The following is an 18,555-nucleotide window of genomic DNA, read 5'->3' as shown; positions in this document are numbered from 1 at the left end:
AGTGTTGTGATTAACTAATTTGCTATTGTGATTAACTTATTCTTAGGAAAGTCATACCATATGCTTAGCAATAATATCACTTGCTGGCAAAGATTCAAAGATTCTTATTCACATACATAGAGAAGAAAGAGGACAGGCAATAGTTTAAAATCAGTACATTATACTACTCCTTCAAGTTCTATAGGCTTAATGTTTTCAAAATAAAAAGCAGATGGAGATGTATATATGTATATAGGAATTAAAGAGTAGAAATAAATACATCCAAATGTAATAATGATTATTTCTACATATCATTTTTCTTTTCTTTTTGTATTTTTAAGTTTTTTACAAGGAACCTTCTTCAACATTCATTTGCACAAAAGTCATTGTAGTAGGCACAATAGACTTTTCACTGTGCAAATGACTTTTAGAAATGTCATGTTTGTCTTTTTAGGACTGCCAATATAATTAATGATAAAGTCAAGAGTACTTAAAAATAACGAGCTACCCACAAATTAACTAGTTCTTTATGCTTATCTTCTTAGAACTTAAGGATTTTGGAAGTTGATTTAAATCTTATCCAATTATTTATTACTCATTCAACACATTAATTACGTATCTATTATATATCAGGTTCTATTTACGCACTATGAAAACATTCAGCCTTTTTCTTTCCTTGATAATTCATTAGAATCTGTAATTACAGAATCAGAGAATAGTAAGAGACTTGAAGAGTCACTTAGTCTAGTTTCTAAATTCTCATTCAATGCACATATCCTTTGCAACAGACTTTATTTCTCCAGGCTATAACTCACAGAGTAGAGTTGCTCAAAAGGGTGGAATTTTTTTCACTATGATTTAGAGAACACTAATATATTTATGAATATGGAAAGAAACATTTGTTTCAATATGGAAATGTTTTTAACCTTATTTACCTTTCTCTTTCAAAGTAACTATCTCCACTGACATGATTCCCAGTATGGGAACATACATAATATTATTTATACATTCAGAAAGTATCTAAATTATAATACATTTTGAAATGCTTTTATAAATTCATACAAGGAATTTCTCATGTTCTTGATTACATTAACAATTTACTGATGAACACCTCAAAGCTATTAAATGGTACAATTAGTTTGGTACTTGGTAAATGTTTAATAAAGTATTGCCAAATGCATGAATAAATGAATATATAAAGCATAATTTTTCTTCGCAGAATTATTGTAACAATTACCATGTTAAAGTATTCAAAAAATATAACTCGTCTAAAAACTTTGTCTAGCAATCATTTTTCAGAAAAGCCTAAATTTTAACAAACATAAAGAGCAAATAAAGACCCACAGATCAAGAAAATGAGGGAATTTATTAATTCTGAGTATACTTCACATGATACCCAGAAACGCATTTTATTTCTACTTTAACGCCAGTGAATTATGAATAGAGTATGTTGCACAATCTCTGTCAGGTGATAAGTGTATATCCAACAGGAATAACATTTGTTCACCTGACAACCAGCATGTGGATATTGACAGATTTGAAGCCATCAGTCAGCATTTACCTCTGTCAACAATACTGTCACAGGATGCAGAATTATCTGTCACTCTCAATGGGAAATCCATGTGGAATTAAACTTCAAACTCTACAAGATGTTTAAAGTTGGGCTCAGCCATCCCATATTTACCCTTCATATACCTGGACTCATACCACAGTGTGGTCCCTTTCGATGAGGTGTTCCTGCCTTTGGATCTTGTGATGTCGTGGTCTGGGCCAGAGGCTGCTCTTAGGCTGCTTCCACGCTATACTGCCCTGCACACATCCCTAAGCTTTCACTTCCTCATCTGTAGGCTAACAATGGTAATAAGACTGATATCCAGGGGTCATAAAGTTGAAGTGAGATGGTCAATACATTCAGAAGCCTAACTAAACACATGCTGGGAACATTGTTCAAGAAACAAAAATGTGTGTACCTACTCATGTCTTCTCTGAGATACCATAATTCTTATATGCAGTCAGGGCGAAGGCACTGCAGTACAGATTAATATAAAACAAAACAAAGAAACAAAAAAATTGAACAAATATACGGTCTTTGATCTCTCAAAAAATTTTTATGTTAACAGATATAACCTTAACATGAAGATCCACTAACAGCAAAAGATATAGAGAAGGCACATTGTATGAGAAGAACTGCAGTATCTTCTTAGAATTGCTTTGGTGGGCATCGGGTGATGGTAGTAATGGCACAGGTATTGTTATTTTAATTTGAGGCAGAGTTTAGGACAGAGATAAGTAGATGTGCTCTACAAATAACAATAGTAATAACAAAGAGAAGTTTGGTAATATAATTGGTAATATTAAAGAACCTAAGCAAAAAGTGGGCAGAAAGACAGATCAGGCCCCGAGTATTTGTGTCATGATTTTTTCTATGATTGTTGCCAAAAGTCAAAACTGGACATCATAAGTGATATAGGGCTAGTATCTGGCTTCATATGAAGAATCAGATGGTTATAGAATTTTATACCGGTTTCAACCAACATGAGGAAGTCAAATGTCAAAACAAAAGGCAGTAAGTGTGAATCCAGTTGAACTGAGCTGGATGCTAGCTGGCTTAGACCACTGAGGTGAGCAGCAGAGCTCAAATCCAGAAGCACCTCAGCAGTCCCCATGAGCTCCACTGCCCTAATGAATGGACATGAAAGGAACTGCAAGAGCAGTCCAGCCACCTGAGAATCCCATGAAAATAAGAGCAGATCTACAGAGACAATGTCACCATGCTGCATCCACTTTTCCTGGGTGGAGGAGTAAATAAGCCTCCAGAATTTCACCCTCGACAGTTGTTTTTCCAAACGTGCAGTTGACAATATTTGCTACTCTACTGATCATTAATGGTTCTGTTCTTTTGTTTTGCTTTTTAATAACTATGACTGAGTATTTAAGTCCCTTCAAGTACATGTTAGAGTTGCGGGTGATCTAGGAAAGAGACTGTTGGATTTAAAGTTAAATACTTCTGGAATCAGTTTTTGTTTGGAGTGAGTTATATCAGCCACTCACTGTGTGATACAATATTACTAAGTCTAAACGTTCTCATTTTACAACTGAGGAAATACTAGCAAGCTTTCAGATCTGACAACAGAGATAAGACATTGTGTCTCTAATGTAAGGCACACAGCAAGTATTCAAGAAATGATAGTTACTTTTATTATTATTTACCAACCTACAGAGACGGTCAGCTAACATATTTACTCTGATGTGCTTATGAGAATGTTTCCAAAATACAACTGCTATCGATTAAGAACTGGTGGTCAACTTAATGCCAGCTGGATTACATCAGCATGGCATTGAGTGAAGATTCTCCACCTGAGGAAAGTTGCCAGGATAAATAGGTGGAGAAGAAGGAAGGTGTTGAGGCATTGAGGTGTTAATGCGTCATTCCATGGAGGCATGTGGGTTCTCCCACAAGTTGCTGTTTGAGCTGTTGGCTCTCCTGGAGAAGCTTTGGTCCTCACATCGAGCATTGCTTCCTGGCTCTGGAGAGGAAGACATGTGTGGCTTGGTCTCCAGGATGAACTCGTCACACTGGCTTCCTGGCATGTACCCGACTGCGCTTGTCGGAGGAGGAGCTCAGGGCCTCCATGTCACTCCGGATGGCTGTGATGCCTTTCAAGACAGCCCTGGTCTTTGTTGTGAGTATGACTTCTCAGCTCCAGTGTAGAACCCTCAACCCACCAGCACAGCTCCTTCACCCTGCTGGCATGGACTTTCTGGCTTCCACCCCTGACCTTTGGGTCTTCCCGGCACAGATCCATAAAAGAGACTGGCATGAATCCTTGTGAGCTCTGGACCTGCAGGTGAACTCATGGGAGGCACGGTCATGAGCTCTAGGTTTTTACCTGGACTCATGTGGGACATTGCTGTGGGATTTAGGCCCTTAACTAAATATTCTATGTCTTTGGTGTTGCACATGGATTTCCTGCATTTTCTTATGTTAACTCCTGGTGACCTTTATAAAAATAATATTATAAATTCCATGTCCCGATTCTAATTGTTCTCTGTATAATCTCTAACTACCACAACAACCATGCAAAGGAAGAATATATTTGGAACAAAAATGAAATCAGGCATTGGAATCTAGGGAACTCAGCTATTGCTTATATTGGCACATAAATTGGGGAATGGAGGAGCAAACTAGAACCTCTTTGCCAAGTGAGATATCCGCTAGCTCATTTACTTCTATTCTAGGCATTAGCTGCAATCCCAGTTGCCATCAAGACACCTACAATCTTATTTACAAATGACTCAGTATACTGGTTGACTAAAAGCAGAGCTATCCTTTCCAAAATGGATGTCAACCCCCACAATTTTCTATTCCCTGCTCAAACTAAAAGATAAGTTTATACAGATTACTGGCCTTGTGAGTCTGCTCATGAATCAGAAACTGAGATTCTGAGAAGCCTGGGAGTAGAAGCAGAAGGAAGCTGAGAAGCAAGCTTGGGATGATGGGGGCGGGCGGGGGGGGGGGTTGTCCCACAGAGCAGAGAGAGAGAGAGGTGTGAAGCACATGCTGGATGCAGGGCTATGAAACCACAAAGCTGTATGATGACACCAAAAATGAGGTTTTACTGGGTGTAATTAATATTAGTAGTAATAGGATTATTAGAACACACACACACAAAAGGATTGAGGTCAGTACAGAAAACATTAAAAAACAAAAAAATGATGTTGGACCATAGATGTAATAATGGTCTCCAGTGTGAGCATGTTTCACTTTCCTTAGTACCAAGACTTATCTCCCTACACAGGGCTGCAAAGAGGAACACACCATCTTTAAGCATAGAACTATTAACACTGTACAAAATGCAAAGAAAGAAAACTGAAATGCAGTGCATAAAAAGCCCTAAGTTCTCAGATTGATCTAAAATAAGAAAAAAAAATGTGTTTCTGTCAAGAACTTTGCAACCAGGACAAACCCAGATCAAAGCTTTTATGTAAAATGCCTGGAATCAGAGATGTTGGGGAATAAATACCTTTTATTTTAGGAATAACAATGCAAATAATCTACATTACATCAACCCTCCACAGGGTCAGGGATGACCCTCATGTTTAGGTTTTTGTAGTGAAACGTCACACCTTACAAGTGAGTATAAGAAATAAAGATCATAGTATCAGGAGAGTTTAGTTATTAAAAATCTCTAGGTTTTCAGAGTTTTTTGAGTTCAGAGTTGTGAAAAAGAATCACTTTTTTTTTTTTTTTTTTTTTTTTTTGAGACAGGCTCTTACTATGCAGTTTAGGTGGCCTTGAACTTACTTTGTGGCCCAAACTGATCTCAAACTCACAACAATCCTCTTGCCTCAGCCTCCCAAGTTCTGGGATTACTGGCATGTGCCACCATATCCGGCAGAAAAAGAATTTGCTTACCTAAATTTGGTTAGCTCCATTTTTAGTTAATAGCTGATAGTACCTATATGAAAGCTTGGTGTTACTTTTAATACCTCTAGAGGAGTGATGGGGAACCTTTTAGAGCACTCAATGGTACAAACAGCCCACTGCAACACATGCACCATAGATTCACCACCATTGCTCTGGAATATTGGAAGATTATTAAAATCCACCTTTTAAAATATAACTTGACATCAAATATTCTGTCCTTTTGACACAGTTTTGCCCTGGAACATTACATCAAGCTTTTGTTTTTGGTCCTAAAAAAGACAATAAAAATGTAAATGTAACATCACCACTATTCAGACCTGTTCACAGTGTGATAAGCCACAGTGTTTTTTATTTTTATTTTTACTTTTTTTGACTCTCCTGAACCCACAGTAAGAACACTGTCTATCCATCCTGCAGAGAATCAAGCAACCCTCCTGTCCTACCTGGGGTGCCCTCTGACGTCTTTATGCCCATCCTGCAGCAGTACTGAGCAATCCCGTAGTCGGCAATCTTGGCAATGATGGCAGCGTTGGGATACAGGGTGAAAAGCAGCACATTGTGGGGCTTCAGGTCTCGGTAGATAATCATGGCCGAATGGAGGTATCTGTCAGAAAATGCACAGGGACTCTTACTAAACTGTGATTACAGTATAATAATTTTGTCATAATTTCCTCCAATTTGTTATGTCCATTATGTAAAACATCAAAAATTCTGCACTTTGACCACTGAAACTTTAGAGATATTACAGAAGGAAATCAAAACATATACATCTAACATTACAAGGCAAGTTTATGCTTTTTTTAAAAAATGGATCAAACATGACGATGATATAAATTTTAAAATACAACCATCTCAGGCAAGGTAACAGCTTCAGAGGACTTTCTTTCATACACCTTAACAATTACAGAAAGGAAATTCTGAATTCTCTTAATGTAAAATAAGTAGCTCAACTATTTTTAAAATATGAATGTTAAGTAAGAGGCAATAAGATTTTGTTGTAACTCTCATTTATTTAACAGCTTTGATTTTTAAACAACTGTACAGAACTTTATGTCAGCTTTTAAAATTCTATCACTCATCTTCATTATTATTTTTCTAAAATGCTTCCAGATGTTTCAGCGGAGATTTCCTACTTTTAAACGTAACAAATAAAAATGTAAGATTTCTCTGTTTACTCTGTTTGAAGGTATAATTTAATGCAAACTCTATCCTGTTATAATAAGGTGAACGAAGAACATTTGGGCCAAAAGAATGAATAAAATGTTGGTGTGGGGAAGACGGTATTGAGGGATATGAAAATCTTTTTTTCAGAGACTGATCTATGCAACTAAAATTGGATATTTCAGTAAAGGACTTAAAAACTAGTTAATATAAAACACCAGGAAGTTTTAATGTCAAGGTTTTATTCATTCTAGAAACATCATCAGAGAGCTTACAAAGACCCAACAACTATTGTCACCTTTCCTTGGACATCTACAAAATTCAACTCTGCCTTCTCTGTTCCTCCTATTTCATATGACCTACCTTGAAAGAACATTTCACAGGATTTAATGTAGGTAAATTTCAATTCTTTGTTTGCTTGTGGCTTTTGGTTTGGGTTCAGATGATAGTTAGAGTGTTTACTCCATTCCTTCTTCCAATCATTGTTGCAGGGATTAGGAGCAAAGAGTCTGTGCTGCCCTGAACCTTTCACTGAGTGACAATCTAGACAGCCTGTGTCGTTTAATTGCATCAACTAATGCGACAGGTTCTCCCTCTTCCAGGAGGCAGGTAGGCCATTTGACAGTGGGCCTATTCATTTCAGTATGCATAGTTTGGGCTGATAAATAAGATAAATGCGCTAATGAAATTGACCTTAACAAAAAGTAATGAGCTTGAAAGGAAAATTTACTAATGGCTTACTGAATGTCCATTAGCTATTCTTTCTTTGTTGAAGAGAAAAGCTAGAGATTAAGAATGAAAAAGTTAAAGCCAAGTCACACATCATTAAATAACTTCTGAATCCTTCATAATGTATGCCTCTTTCTGTATTTATAGAACACAGACTTTCAGAATGCTTCCTAAGTGCCAAAAAATAGTTAAGTTTAATTTGAAATAATACCAGTGGGAAAGAGATTATCTAGGTTAAAATGTTCAACTATATAATTTAATCTTTAAAAATATAATTTAATAGTTTTTAATAGAATAGTAAAATAGCTTTAGAAATAGTAGTAAGTACAGACCCCTGCCTTCCAAACAGTAATTCAGCCATAAATGATGTCCTGTGCAACAATGAATATTATAAAATATTTTATCAAAATTGACTATATTTAACTATATTAAATAACTATTCTTTAATCATGATTATCATCAGAATTTCTAAGAAACACCTGCCTTCATAATTTAAAGTCCAATCTTATCTTGTGCTGAATAAAATAACTCCAAAAATAGAATGCATTCATTCTTTTAACAAACATGGATGAGGCATCTATGAGAGCCAGTTATGAGGAGATACAAAGCCATTTTTGCATCTCTGCCCTTAGGAGGCCACCACCCAGAGCAGAGCAGAAAGGTGCCCAACTAAAGCTAGTGACTGTGTAAGCACCAATGCTGGCAAAGCATAAAGGAAAAAAAGCACAGAAGCAAAGAGAGCAAACAGACTCTCCCTCTAGACCAAGTTTTCCAGCTCCAGTGCCAAGTCATCTCTACGCTTCATTTTTAGCATCCAGCACAACATCCTGCAAGGAGCAAGGACCAGAAACATGAAAAAGGTTCCTGCTTGATAGAGATGAGCTTCACAGCAGAGGGGCTATTTGGGTAAACTCACAGGGGACAACTGTGTGGAAAGAGAAGAATGGGAAAAGTAAGGATAGAGACATGAACGTCAATGGAAATTCACCCCTGCAGCCCGGGAAGGATGCAGAGCGCAGGCAGGGGGACAGTGAGAGGCTGCAGAGGTGGGTAGGCTGGTGGCACACATGAAGGGCACAGGTGCTATGCCACAGAGTTGGATGGACTCTGAGCACAAAGGTGAGCACCAGGAATGTCAGGCATAATCAGGTTTTTGTTATAAAAGAAATGTTCTTGGAGATATTGAACCAAGGCAACATCCATGGCAAAATAAATAAATAAATAAACTTATTTTACAATCATATAAAATAATCTCAAGGACTTGATGGATAAATGGATGCTTACACGGGGGAAGGAGGTCTTTGGTGTGGATGTGACTACAGGAGTCCTGTCATGGTGAGTGGGTAACACAAGAGAAAGTACAGGTTCCAGGCACAAAAATATAGCAAGGGGGAAAACTCAGTTTTGAAAATTTTGGAAGATGCAGGTGAGTATCCTACTAAACTATTGAGAATGAGCTGAAAGGAACAGACTAATTGCAGACATATTAGTAGACAGCAAGATCACAGAAGAGGGGAGATGTAATGTGCAGGAGTTCTTGTATGCCATTCTAAACAGCTCCTTCACCCAAGATGTTCCAAAGAGCTGTAGTTTTATTGTTACTTTCTACTTCTTCAGTTATAGTTCTCTGTTAAATTTTATTTGGGTTAACAAATCTTAATGCTAAGCTTTAAAAACACACAATGCTGGTAAAAACAAAATAATAGCTACTGAAACCTACTAACCTCTTGTGGCATAAGTCTCAAAAGCTCTCCTGATATTATGCTAAGAATAAATAAGGCAACATATTTAAAAAAAATATGCTGAGAGTTCATTTATTTCATCAGAAACTGCTGGTTTGTTACCTAAAGGAAGGTTTCAGAGAACTAAAATAAGTTGTCTTAAAGATAAGGTTTGTCAAACAGACGCATAAAAATAGCAAGTCTTCATTTTATAAATGAGTACTTCAGGGATTATGTGGAAGAACTAGGAAACACTCATACCAGAAGTTAGTTACCTTAAGGAAAGTGACTGAAACACAGCAGCCTAAACTGCATTTTGTGGAGAGCTGCTTGACAAAAGGTTCCCCCTGGTGTTCAAAGCAGGTATCTCACCCCAAATCCAAATCCCTGCATTCGGTTGCATTTAAAACACTACACGGTCTTTAGTAGTTTCTGGATCCTTTCAGGCACAAAAGTCTATTTGTTTAGCGTCTTTACTATGTTCTATGTAAACCACTGATATGTAGTTACATGCTCCTCACTTGGTTTTCTGAGGGACTAATTCATTTTCCTTGCTGTCCACTGCCTATACATTTGCAGTTACCGGTAGAAAGGTATATTCACCACACCTTCCCAAAGAGAAGGCAGCAAAGGAACACTGCATCCATGGTGCAAACACCAGGCACTGGGCACACTCTTCCTCCTTCCCTCCTCCCCCACTCTCTCCCTGCCTCCCCAACAGTGTTCTGAAGCTGCACTGTTCTAGCTGTTGGAGACAGCATGGTGAGCCAGTTGCATGTAGGATACTGGGGCAAGGACAGATATTTCAAAAATGAAGACATAAAGTGCAAGCAGCAGGAGCAGGGGTCCTGATGCCAGAGAGACACACAGTCACCGGGGACACTCTCTGAGCACAAACCTAACTACAACAAAAAGAAAAAAATCAAATGAAGCAAATTACTAAGTGCAGTGGGCAGGAAGTGAGCCAGGAGAGGGTTAACAACAGGAAAAAGACCTATGCTAATTTCCATGATGGAAAAATCAGTCCAGCGGTTGTGTCAAGGATAACCAATTTCTTGGGATAAAAATTAAAGCAAAGGGACAAGTTGGGCAATGAGTGGTGATGGGGGCTTAGACTCAGGTGGGAGCAGGAGATTTGGGAGAAGAGGCTGCATAAAGATGTATTTTAGTTGCAGGGCTGAAAAGATTTGCAGAAATATTAGGTATGAGATGGAAGAGAAATGAATGAAGGATGATTTACAGGTAAAACCAGGAAACTGTTGCAACGAAGAAATCTCCAATTACAGTGCTACCTTGTTTAACAAGTTGAATTCTTTTCACAATTCTGGTCACAAACTGAATTGGACTAGAACAGAATCAAATTTCCCCATAAGGTCAACACTGAATCTAGCCACTGAATTTGATTTGGTTCTCCTCCGGGCTTATGAGAATTATCAATCAGAATTATCTAATTGATACTTTGATGCCTCAAAGTCTAACTTACATCTCTGTAGAGGAGGCAGGTCAGAACAGAGCTACGACTATGAGATCCAGAACAGAATTCCAGCTATGAAGTACTGTATGCTCTTTCTGCTATTATTTTATGAAATTACAAAATTGGACCCAGGAAACAATAGTTGTCATCAAGATTACTTGGAAAATACTAATGGGTCGCAAAGCTATTGCAAAGTGCTATTGTCAGAGCCTGGAAGTAGGCTAGAAGTCACACGTTTCAGGCCCTGAATAGAAAATAATATGACCAAGTCACCTCAAACCATCAGCCACGTGGAGCGCGATCCTGTGCTGGAGGGTCCGGGTGAGGCTGGCTTTGTCCTGCTGCAGCAAACGATCCAGGGAACCCTTAGGGGCCAGCTCCATCACCAGCATCCGGGGACGAATCCCAGCTGCCAGCAGAGATATTAAGCTGGGATGGTGAAGGTGGCAAAGCACCACCAGCTCCTGCAAAAATGCAAAGTGATTCAGGGGTATCACAGCATGGGCTCTGGCCCAAGTATCTGCCTCCTTCCCCAGTGAGCAGCTTCCTATGGCATGACAGATTACCCCAAACTTCCCATTTCTATTTTGTGTTTTTAAAACTATGTTCACTATTTTCAATAATCAACACCTGGTCTTGAAACTATTCTTGGAATTAAATTTTTAAGTTGTATTTTTCTTTTTGCTCTGCTTTTACCAGAACATTTGAGAGAGGAACAGGATACACAAGCAGTCACACTAATAGGTGATGTCAATCTTCTCTACCAAATTTTGTTAGCCACAGAAGGTGTCTCAGCTCAGGATTCTGAAAATCACTGCAGTTCAACTAACTGAAACTGGCACCTGGCATAAAACCTGTCCTCTGTGGTTTAACACCTTCAGAAATTTCTTGGGATAATCCTAACTCTACAAAAATGTATAGCATGCTTTCATCCAGACACTCCCTAATGACTTTGCACTAGTGTTAGACTGAAATCCTATGTATTTCTATACCTGGTGACCTTATTCTACCTGGCCTGAGGCATCTTCCAGGCTCCACCTTATTTCTTCTTCCTCTTCATTCATGGCCCTGAGTATACTAACATTTGTTCAACTTCCTGCACTTGCTTAGCAACTCCCAGCTGCAGGATCTTTGCTTCTACTGACCTCTCTGGCTAGAAATCCTTTCACTCTTCCTTGACTGGGACACCTTGCTATTTGGATATGGCCTTCCTTGAAGGCCTCTCCGTGGTCCCCTCTCCTAAAGGAGACCCTTTGCTTCAACATAAAGTAGACTCCTCTCGTGAGGCTGTAGATTCCTCTAAGGATACTATGGGGCTACAGTCCACAGGCACTTTGGATATTCCTCATGACTGTGAAACCATAATTCAGTTGAAATTTCTCATTTTCTAGAAATATATCCTTCTAGATCACATTATGTGTGAAACTACAGTTTTTTTAATGGTGGTTCCTTTTTTTGAATTCTCTATGTACTTTATTCTATACATTCTACTTTATTCTGAAACCATAATTTAGTTGAAAAGTATAGCTTTATGTGATATGAAACCAACTCATGTTTCGAACTATGACTGCTGCTTCTCTGACAGCCAGCTTCAAAGATGCAGAATATCAGTGCCAACAGCATTCGTGTCAGGAAACACAAGTGTGGAGAGCAGCACAAGCTGAGAAAAGAAAGCTGAAAACCCTGAGTGGAGATTTCCCAAGAACAAAGCTGCAGGCTGAAGGCACATTTGCTTAGCAGATAAAACCCATTCCTCCCATGTCTGATTAGCTCCATTGGTTAAAATTTATGAGAACAAGTAAGGTTAGCTCTGTTTACTTCCACAGGCAGTCAGATGCTTAATCGAACATCCTATAATGGGAAAGCTGCTTACTGATTCCAGAAAAAAAGCAGCAAGAGAGTGTTATAGATCTTTGCCAGTTCATAATCACTGATAGACTGACCTTAAAAAACACTGGACTGAATGCTAACATGGTATTCTTTTTACTTTTTCTTTTCTAAATGAACTACATAATGCAGATTCTTTTTCTACTTCTCCTACCATTTTCCTGGTTCATCAACCTGCAATCAGCTTTGTACACATTTTTAGTGTTTTGGTATCCATCAGAGTTACTCAAACACATTTAATAAAACTGAAGATACTGAAGATTAATAACAAAGCTAGAAAATCAATTTTTTTTATCAGTGCCAGGGATTGAACTCACGACTGCCTGGTTGCAAGGCAGGCACTTATGCCGCTGAGCTAAATTCCCAGCCCTAGAAAATCAATTTATATAAAAATTACTTATGGATTGATTGAAAGGGATCGTGCCAGATTTTGTTCACAGACTTACTTCAATTTGCAAAATGCTTCATTTTATTTCTAGAACTATAGTGTGACTGATAATCAAGATTTTCCCAGAATAAAAAAAAAAAACTTTTCCCAGGATGTTTTGTATTTTTCATTATTCAGAATAATGAAATATTATAGCTACATATTTTTTGAAGTTTACAAAGATTACTTAGATCCAATCACAAAGAACATTTTTCATTAATCAAAGGGAAAAGAGAGGATGAAGAGTTTGAAATACAGTTGATTTATGGTAAAAGACAGCAGAATGAGCACTAAATTCTACTTTCTCTCTCACCCTATTTCTCTCTCTTACCCTAATGCCAACAGAGACTCAGAGAGAAAAAAACATAAAAGGACTAAGTCCCAGACCAAGCCAAGGAGTAATGAAGTAAGCACTGTTGATTGTGGATCCCCTTCTTTCCTCCTAAGAACCTCTTGATTTTGCTGAGGTATGAAATCTTCACCCATAGGGTCCATGGAGCTCTAAGGGAGCTGACTGCAATGGCGCAGCAGGAAAAATTCCAAGTGAGAATATTCCAAGTGGCACTATCCTCACTGCCACAGCGATTGGCTCACTATCACAACTCTAAGGCAATCAGTACACAGCACTGCCCTTAACAAAGGCGCTTGTTAAGAAAACAACACTGCTCAATGGAGGCCAAGAGAAGTTTTTCTTTTTCACTTAATGAGTTAGTATGTCAGAATTTTGGTTCCTTTGAAATACAAGATTTTAAAGAGGGACTTTTCTTGTCTTCTTATGCTTCTGATACATAACCATAAGACCTGGAATTGATGTTACTACAATGAGAACAGCCATCCCAACAGAATAAAAGCAATACACCAAGCTCAAAGAAATTATGAGAAAATTGGCCAGAACTACTGTATTAAATCCAGTCTATAGTGAACATTCCCAGAATTTTTATTTTTTAAGGTAGAAAGTGAAGGTAATTTGTCAGATGAAGGTAATTTATCAGATGAAACTCATTGTGTTTTTGAGCTCGGAAGAGATGCAGGATGGAGCGTGAAACATCTAGAATTCCACAAGTTAAAGAGAGAAAACCAATGTAGTACTAAGCACGGGACACAGACTAAAGCACAGCACCTCCAGAGGTGGTTATTGGAGGCTTAGCAGGCTGGGGGGGGGGCTGCCTGTATAACCCAAATAAAATGTAGCCAGAAATAATGCCCACCCACTGAGAACTCTAGTTACCTTTGATAATCAGTACAATCCTTTAATAACCACTACATTATTCACAGATATAGGGAACATCAGAAATACTCTTAAGTGGAAAACCAATAGATAAAAGAGAAAGACTATAAACCCACAAAACAAATGACCTCAGAGAAACCTCAGATATTAAAGTAGTTGAAGTAATTAAATTATAAATGATATAAATGGAAATTCTTGATGATATCACAAAGCAGTAACCAGAGGGAAAACTTCTAGAAATTAAAAATATGATTATCAAAAAAACTCAGTAAAACACTAAATAATAAATGAGTCACTTTGATAAAGTAAAAATCTGTAAGAAGTAGCCATATAACTCACTGACATTACAGCTAGAGCTTTAAGAGGAAATTCAAGAGACCCAAAGGTCTCAACATCTAGTGAATACTCCTGAACAAAAGATTGAAAATAATCGATCTTGAGTAATCAGATACAAGAAAAGCATGACTTTAACTGGTTTAGCTGACCACTGCTCCACCACCTAACCTGGTAGCTGCTCGATCTAGCTAATGATCAATAAATGTTGTGAAGAAAATGATAAAGAGAAAAGAATTCATAGATGAAAATTTCCCCCAATAATGAAGTAGAGGGAATAAGAAAGTGACTCATTGTGCAGTATATTGGTGCAGTATAGTGTAATCCCAGCACCCAGGAGGCCGTGGCAGGAGCATCACCTTGAGTTCAAGACTATCCTGGACTATAAAAGGAGGCCCTGTCTCAAAAAATCAGAATCAAAAAGTGACAGATGAACATATTTGTGAAGTTTCAGGGTACCAAGAATAAAAGAAATCTAAAAGATTTAAAAGAACTTTCAAACAAAAGTTAACTTATATGAGAAAAAAGTATTTGATTGACATTAGCCTACTCATTAGAAACAGCAGGTACTAAAATAATCAATGAAATTTTCTTCAAAGTTTGAAGAAAAATTATTTTAAGCCTAGATTTCTAAAAATTACAATAGCATATCCATCCATCAAGTATGAGAACAAAATTCAGAGAGTTTTAATGTGTAAGAACTAAAATCATAACCTTGAATTCCCTCAAAAGCATGTTTTCTGAAAAAAAATTACTCGAAGATAGTCTCCAACAAAATATAAAGGCAATTCAGCTAAGAAAACCACAGAATCTGAAAAAATCAAGGACAAAGAAAATAAATCTGTGAAATTCTAAATAACCTGGAAATCTATCTCATTTTAGAGTAAGAATTCACAAGTGAAAAAAGGAAGAAAGAAGCTACATTATTAAGAACTAATAAAACCATAATGGATGGGTGTATCTTTCCTCTCACTATGTTAAATAAAAGATTATCAGAAAGCCCAAATAACTAAAAAGACACGTAAAAATTAAGATATAATTGTGACCAAAATTAAAATAAGGCCCTATTTAAATCAAAATAAGGTCCAAATTTAATTTTTAAATTTAAATTAAAATAAGGTCCTATTTTCAACTGATGATAAACACATAATAATAAATAATCCATTTTACTTTTCTACCTGGAAAATACTTAATTTAGCAGAAAAAGACTACTAAAAGATTACTTTTTCTTACATATCTGTAGAAATACTTTGGTTTTGTACAAATAAGTTAAATGAAATATAAAAGCTATTTATTGGTTTTGTTTTAAAATAAAAGTAAATGCAGAAGGCAAACAACTTAATTATAATTACAAAATATAAATGTTATAAACTTTATCTTTATAAAAATAATAAACTAGCATTTAGGTAGGGGTTGGCAAGAGGAGAAAAAATAATAATGAGAATTTTCTTCATCTCAAAAGACAATGAGACATGCTATTTAGAGTTGGCATACTAAAAAATAAAAGTTTTATTTCAAGCTATAATTATTACTATATTAGGAAAGCTAAGATAACAGATTTTAAATTTTTAAAAATTTTAGGAAACAAGAAAGACAATTGCAAGACTCAATCAAGAGGCTAACTTGGTCCATCTTTTGTTAACAGGCAACTAGTAAGTTCTTTCTACAGTTGACAGTTTCTAAGGGCTGGGGATTTAGCTTGGTGGTGCAAGCACCTCGCAGGCAAGTGTGAGGACACGAGTTCCATCCCTGGTATCAAAAATAAATAAATAAATAAAGTTGACATATTCAAAAAAGAAAGGTACAACCTTAATTAAAATTTCTATTTAGGATTTTTGACTTCTAATCAAATTAGCAATGTGAAGTCATGCTTTAGAATTCACCTTTCTTTCCGAACATACAGTAGCCATATTTACTAAAATAAAAACTCACTATGTCTAACAGCAGAGAAAATAAAAGGTAAGCATTCTGTAGAAAACAGGACCTGAAGTCGAGAGCTTGGGCCCCAGCTCTGGAAGCAGGCAGAAGCAGCAATAATCTGATGACTGGAGAACACATTCCTGACAGGCCCGAGTTGAGTGTTTAACAATCTTACAGAGCACCCCTGGTCCACGGTGCACACTTCTGAGTACCAAGATTCTACCCGAAAAGATAAAATGTGAGGCTTTCCCCCACAATTTATATCAGACTTAAATATTACAACCACAGGAATTTTCCAAATGCTGTCTTTGCTTTGTTTTTTAAGCAGAGAAAAAGATTTTACTCCATTAAAGACAAAATGAAGTTTCATAATTAAACTATTGAGGGAAATGTGGTCATCATCTTGCATTTTCACAACTACATGAGAAAAATAAGAGTTCTACAAAATAGTTAACATTCATACGATTGGAACAATTGTGCATGTTAGTGTATGGTGATCTGAGGAGCTGTTGAAGATCATTATGTAAAACAACAACCTCAGTTATGCTCCTACCACCTTGTTTTTGAAGGCCTACATTGTCAGTGTTGTGGGCTCTTTGCTATTGTTATTTATTTGTCTTTTTTGTTTCGTGTTTTTCTAGGAATTTGTTTTGTTTTGTTTTGTTTTCCCCTCTAATACAGAAAGGACTCATACATGTGTAGAGACTCATACATGTGTAGAACTTCTCCTAAACAATTTATGAAAATCGATTATATAATGCATGATGAAATGAACAGCTACTTTGAATAAAGAGAGACACTAAGGTACCCAGTGCTGATTCCATAGAATCCTGATGTGAAATCCAGAAAGGCTATTATTCTTTGTTCAGAGTGATTTTAGTCTGTTTTGCATTGTTTAACTTCAACATACATGAAGGTATGGATGGCTATTTTGAAGAGAACGAGAGACATTATGGCAGCCATTGTTGATTTCCCGATTGGTTTTGAAGGCCTAAAATGCCTTCAAAATAGTACTGTTCTGATCAGTACTATTTTGTTTTGTATGAATTCACTGTGTGTGAAGATATGGACAACTATGTAGAAGAAAACCAGAGACAATACAATACACAGTGAAGATCTCCTGTTATCTTGCTTTGAAATCTGTGTCTCTTACAGTGTTTTCTTCTGATCTGTTCTGTTCTGTTTTGTTCTGTTTAATTTTACCCCGTTTAAAATAAAATTTTAAAAAATATCTGTCATAGCTACTATAAGCTCTTTCAGTGGCCTGCTCTGCACTCTGCAGAGTGTAGGTCTTTCCCTACTTTTACTGCTTTTAATAAATGTAAATCTTCTCTATCTTTCATGCATTTCTGATCCCCAGAAAGAGATCTTTCATTTTCTGTAAGAATCCTGGGAAATTAACAATGTGTGACTTTGAGGTAGATCAGGGCTGGTGCAAGGTAGACAACCAACCAGGTGTAATGTGTCAGAAGTCATGAAAACCCAGAGCTAACCGGTAGAGTGAGACATTTCCACAGCACAGAAGATACGTGGAGACCACGAGACCCACAGTGATTCCAGGTTTAGGGCTTGTGAGCACCATGCAAGGGAGGAATCGGAAAAGCACTGCTTCTGGACTGTGATTTGCCACAGGCATTGTACATCAGACCAGTAAGAAAACATAATTTTTAACTCTTCTTTCACACACAAGCATGACCAATCGAAAGACCTGCATTTATATTGGGCAAGAAACCAAACAAAGGGGCTGGGGATTTGGCTCAGTGGCATAAGCACCTGCCTTGCAAGCAGGCAGCCATGAGTTCGATCCCCGGTACCGATAAAAACAAAAATGACCAAAAAAAAAAAAAGAAACCAAGCAAACTTTGCAATATGACATTTTATATATGATGTGAGAAGCCAAATGAGTTTTGGAAAGGAGGATTGTCCTGAGGTGGGACCCAACTTAGATACTGTGGATATGAGAAGCTCCTTCTCCTTTTGAGAGAGGAGACCACCTCGTGGGGTGAAGCTGGATAGCTCTAGGTTAACTGAACAGCTAAGCCGGTCTGAGGAACCCATGTAACTGAGCTCCCGGAAGAGATGGATGGTTTGACTCCAGTCACACTCCACTTCAGCAGTGAGGTAAACATCAGAGGACCACTGCAGACTTAGCATAGCCTGTGTGAAGTTCCTGCCTCCTGGTTAACTGTGAATCATCGCTTTTGCTTCTCTGCAGCTTTACTTTCTGCTGATTCCCAATGGAAAATTGCCCCAGCGGAGAGAAACAGT

The 18,555-nt window shown here is 37.3% G+C and overlaps 1 protein-coding gene across 1 annotated transcript in view; it reads right to left on the bottom strand.

The window, feature by feature from the left end:
* The window catches only part of Lrrk2 (leucine rich repeat kinase 2), a 134,914-nt gene that overhangs the window by 18,838 nt on the left and 97,521 nt on the right, over positions 1–18,555 (bottom strand). The window contains exons 40-41 of the mRNA XM_063254555.1: positions 10,766–10,956; positions 5,851–6,011 (exon numbers count right to left, since the gene is read on the bottom strand). Coding sequence (XP_063110625.1) covers positions 5,851–6,011; positions 10,766–10,956 — 352 coding nt within the window. The remainder of the gene's footprint in view (positions 1–5,850; positions 6,012–10,765; positions 10,957–18,555) is intronic.

This window comes from Cavia porcellus, unplaced genomic scaffold, assembly GCF_034190915.1.
Source record: "Cavia porcellus strain 051 isolate PalLab524CR breed Dunkin Hartley unplaced genomic scaffold, mCavPor4.1 scaffold_8, whole genome shotgun sequence".
NCBI lineage: Eukaryota > Metazoa > Chordata > Mammalia > Rodentia > Caviidae > Cavia > Cavia porcellus.
Note: the sequence above shows the minus strand (reverse complement) of the source record. Positions and strands in the feature narration are given on the sequence as shown.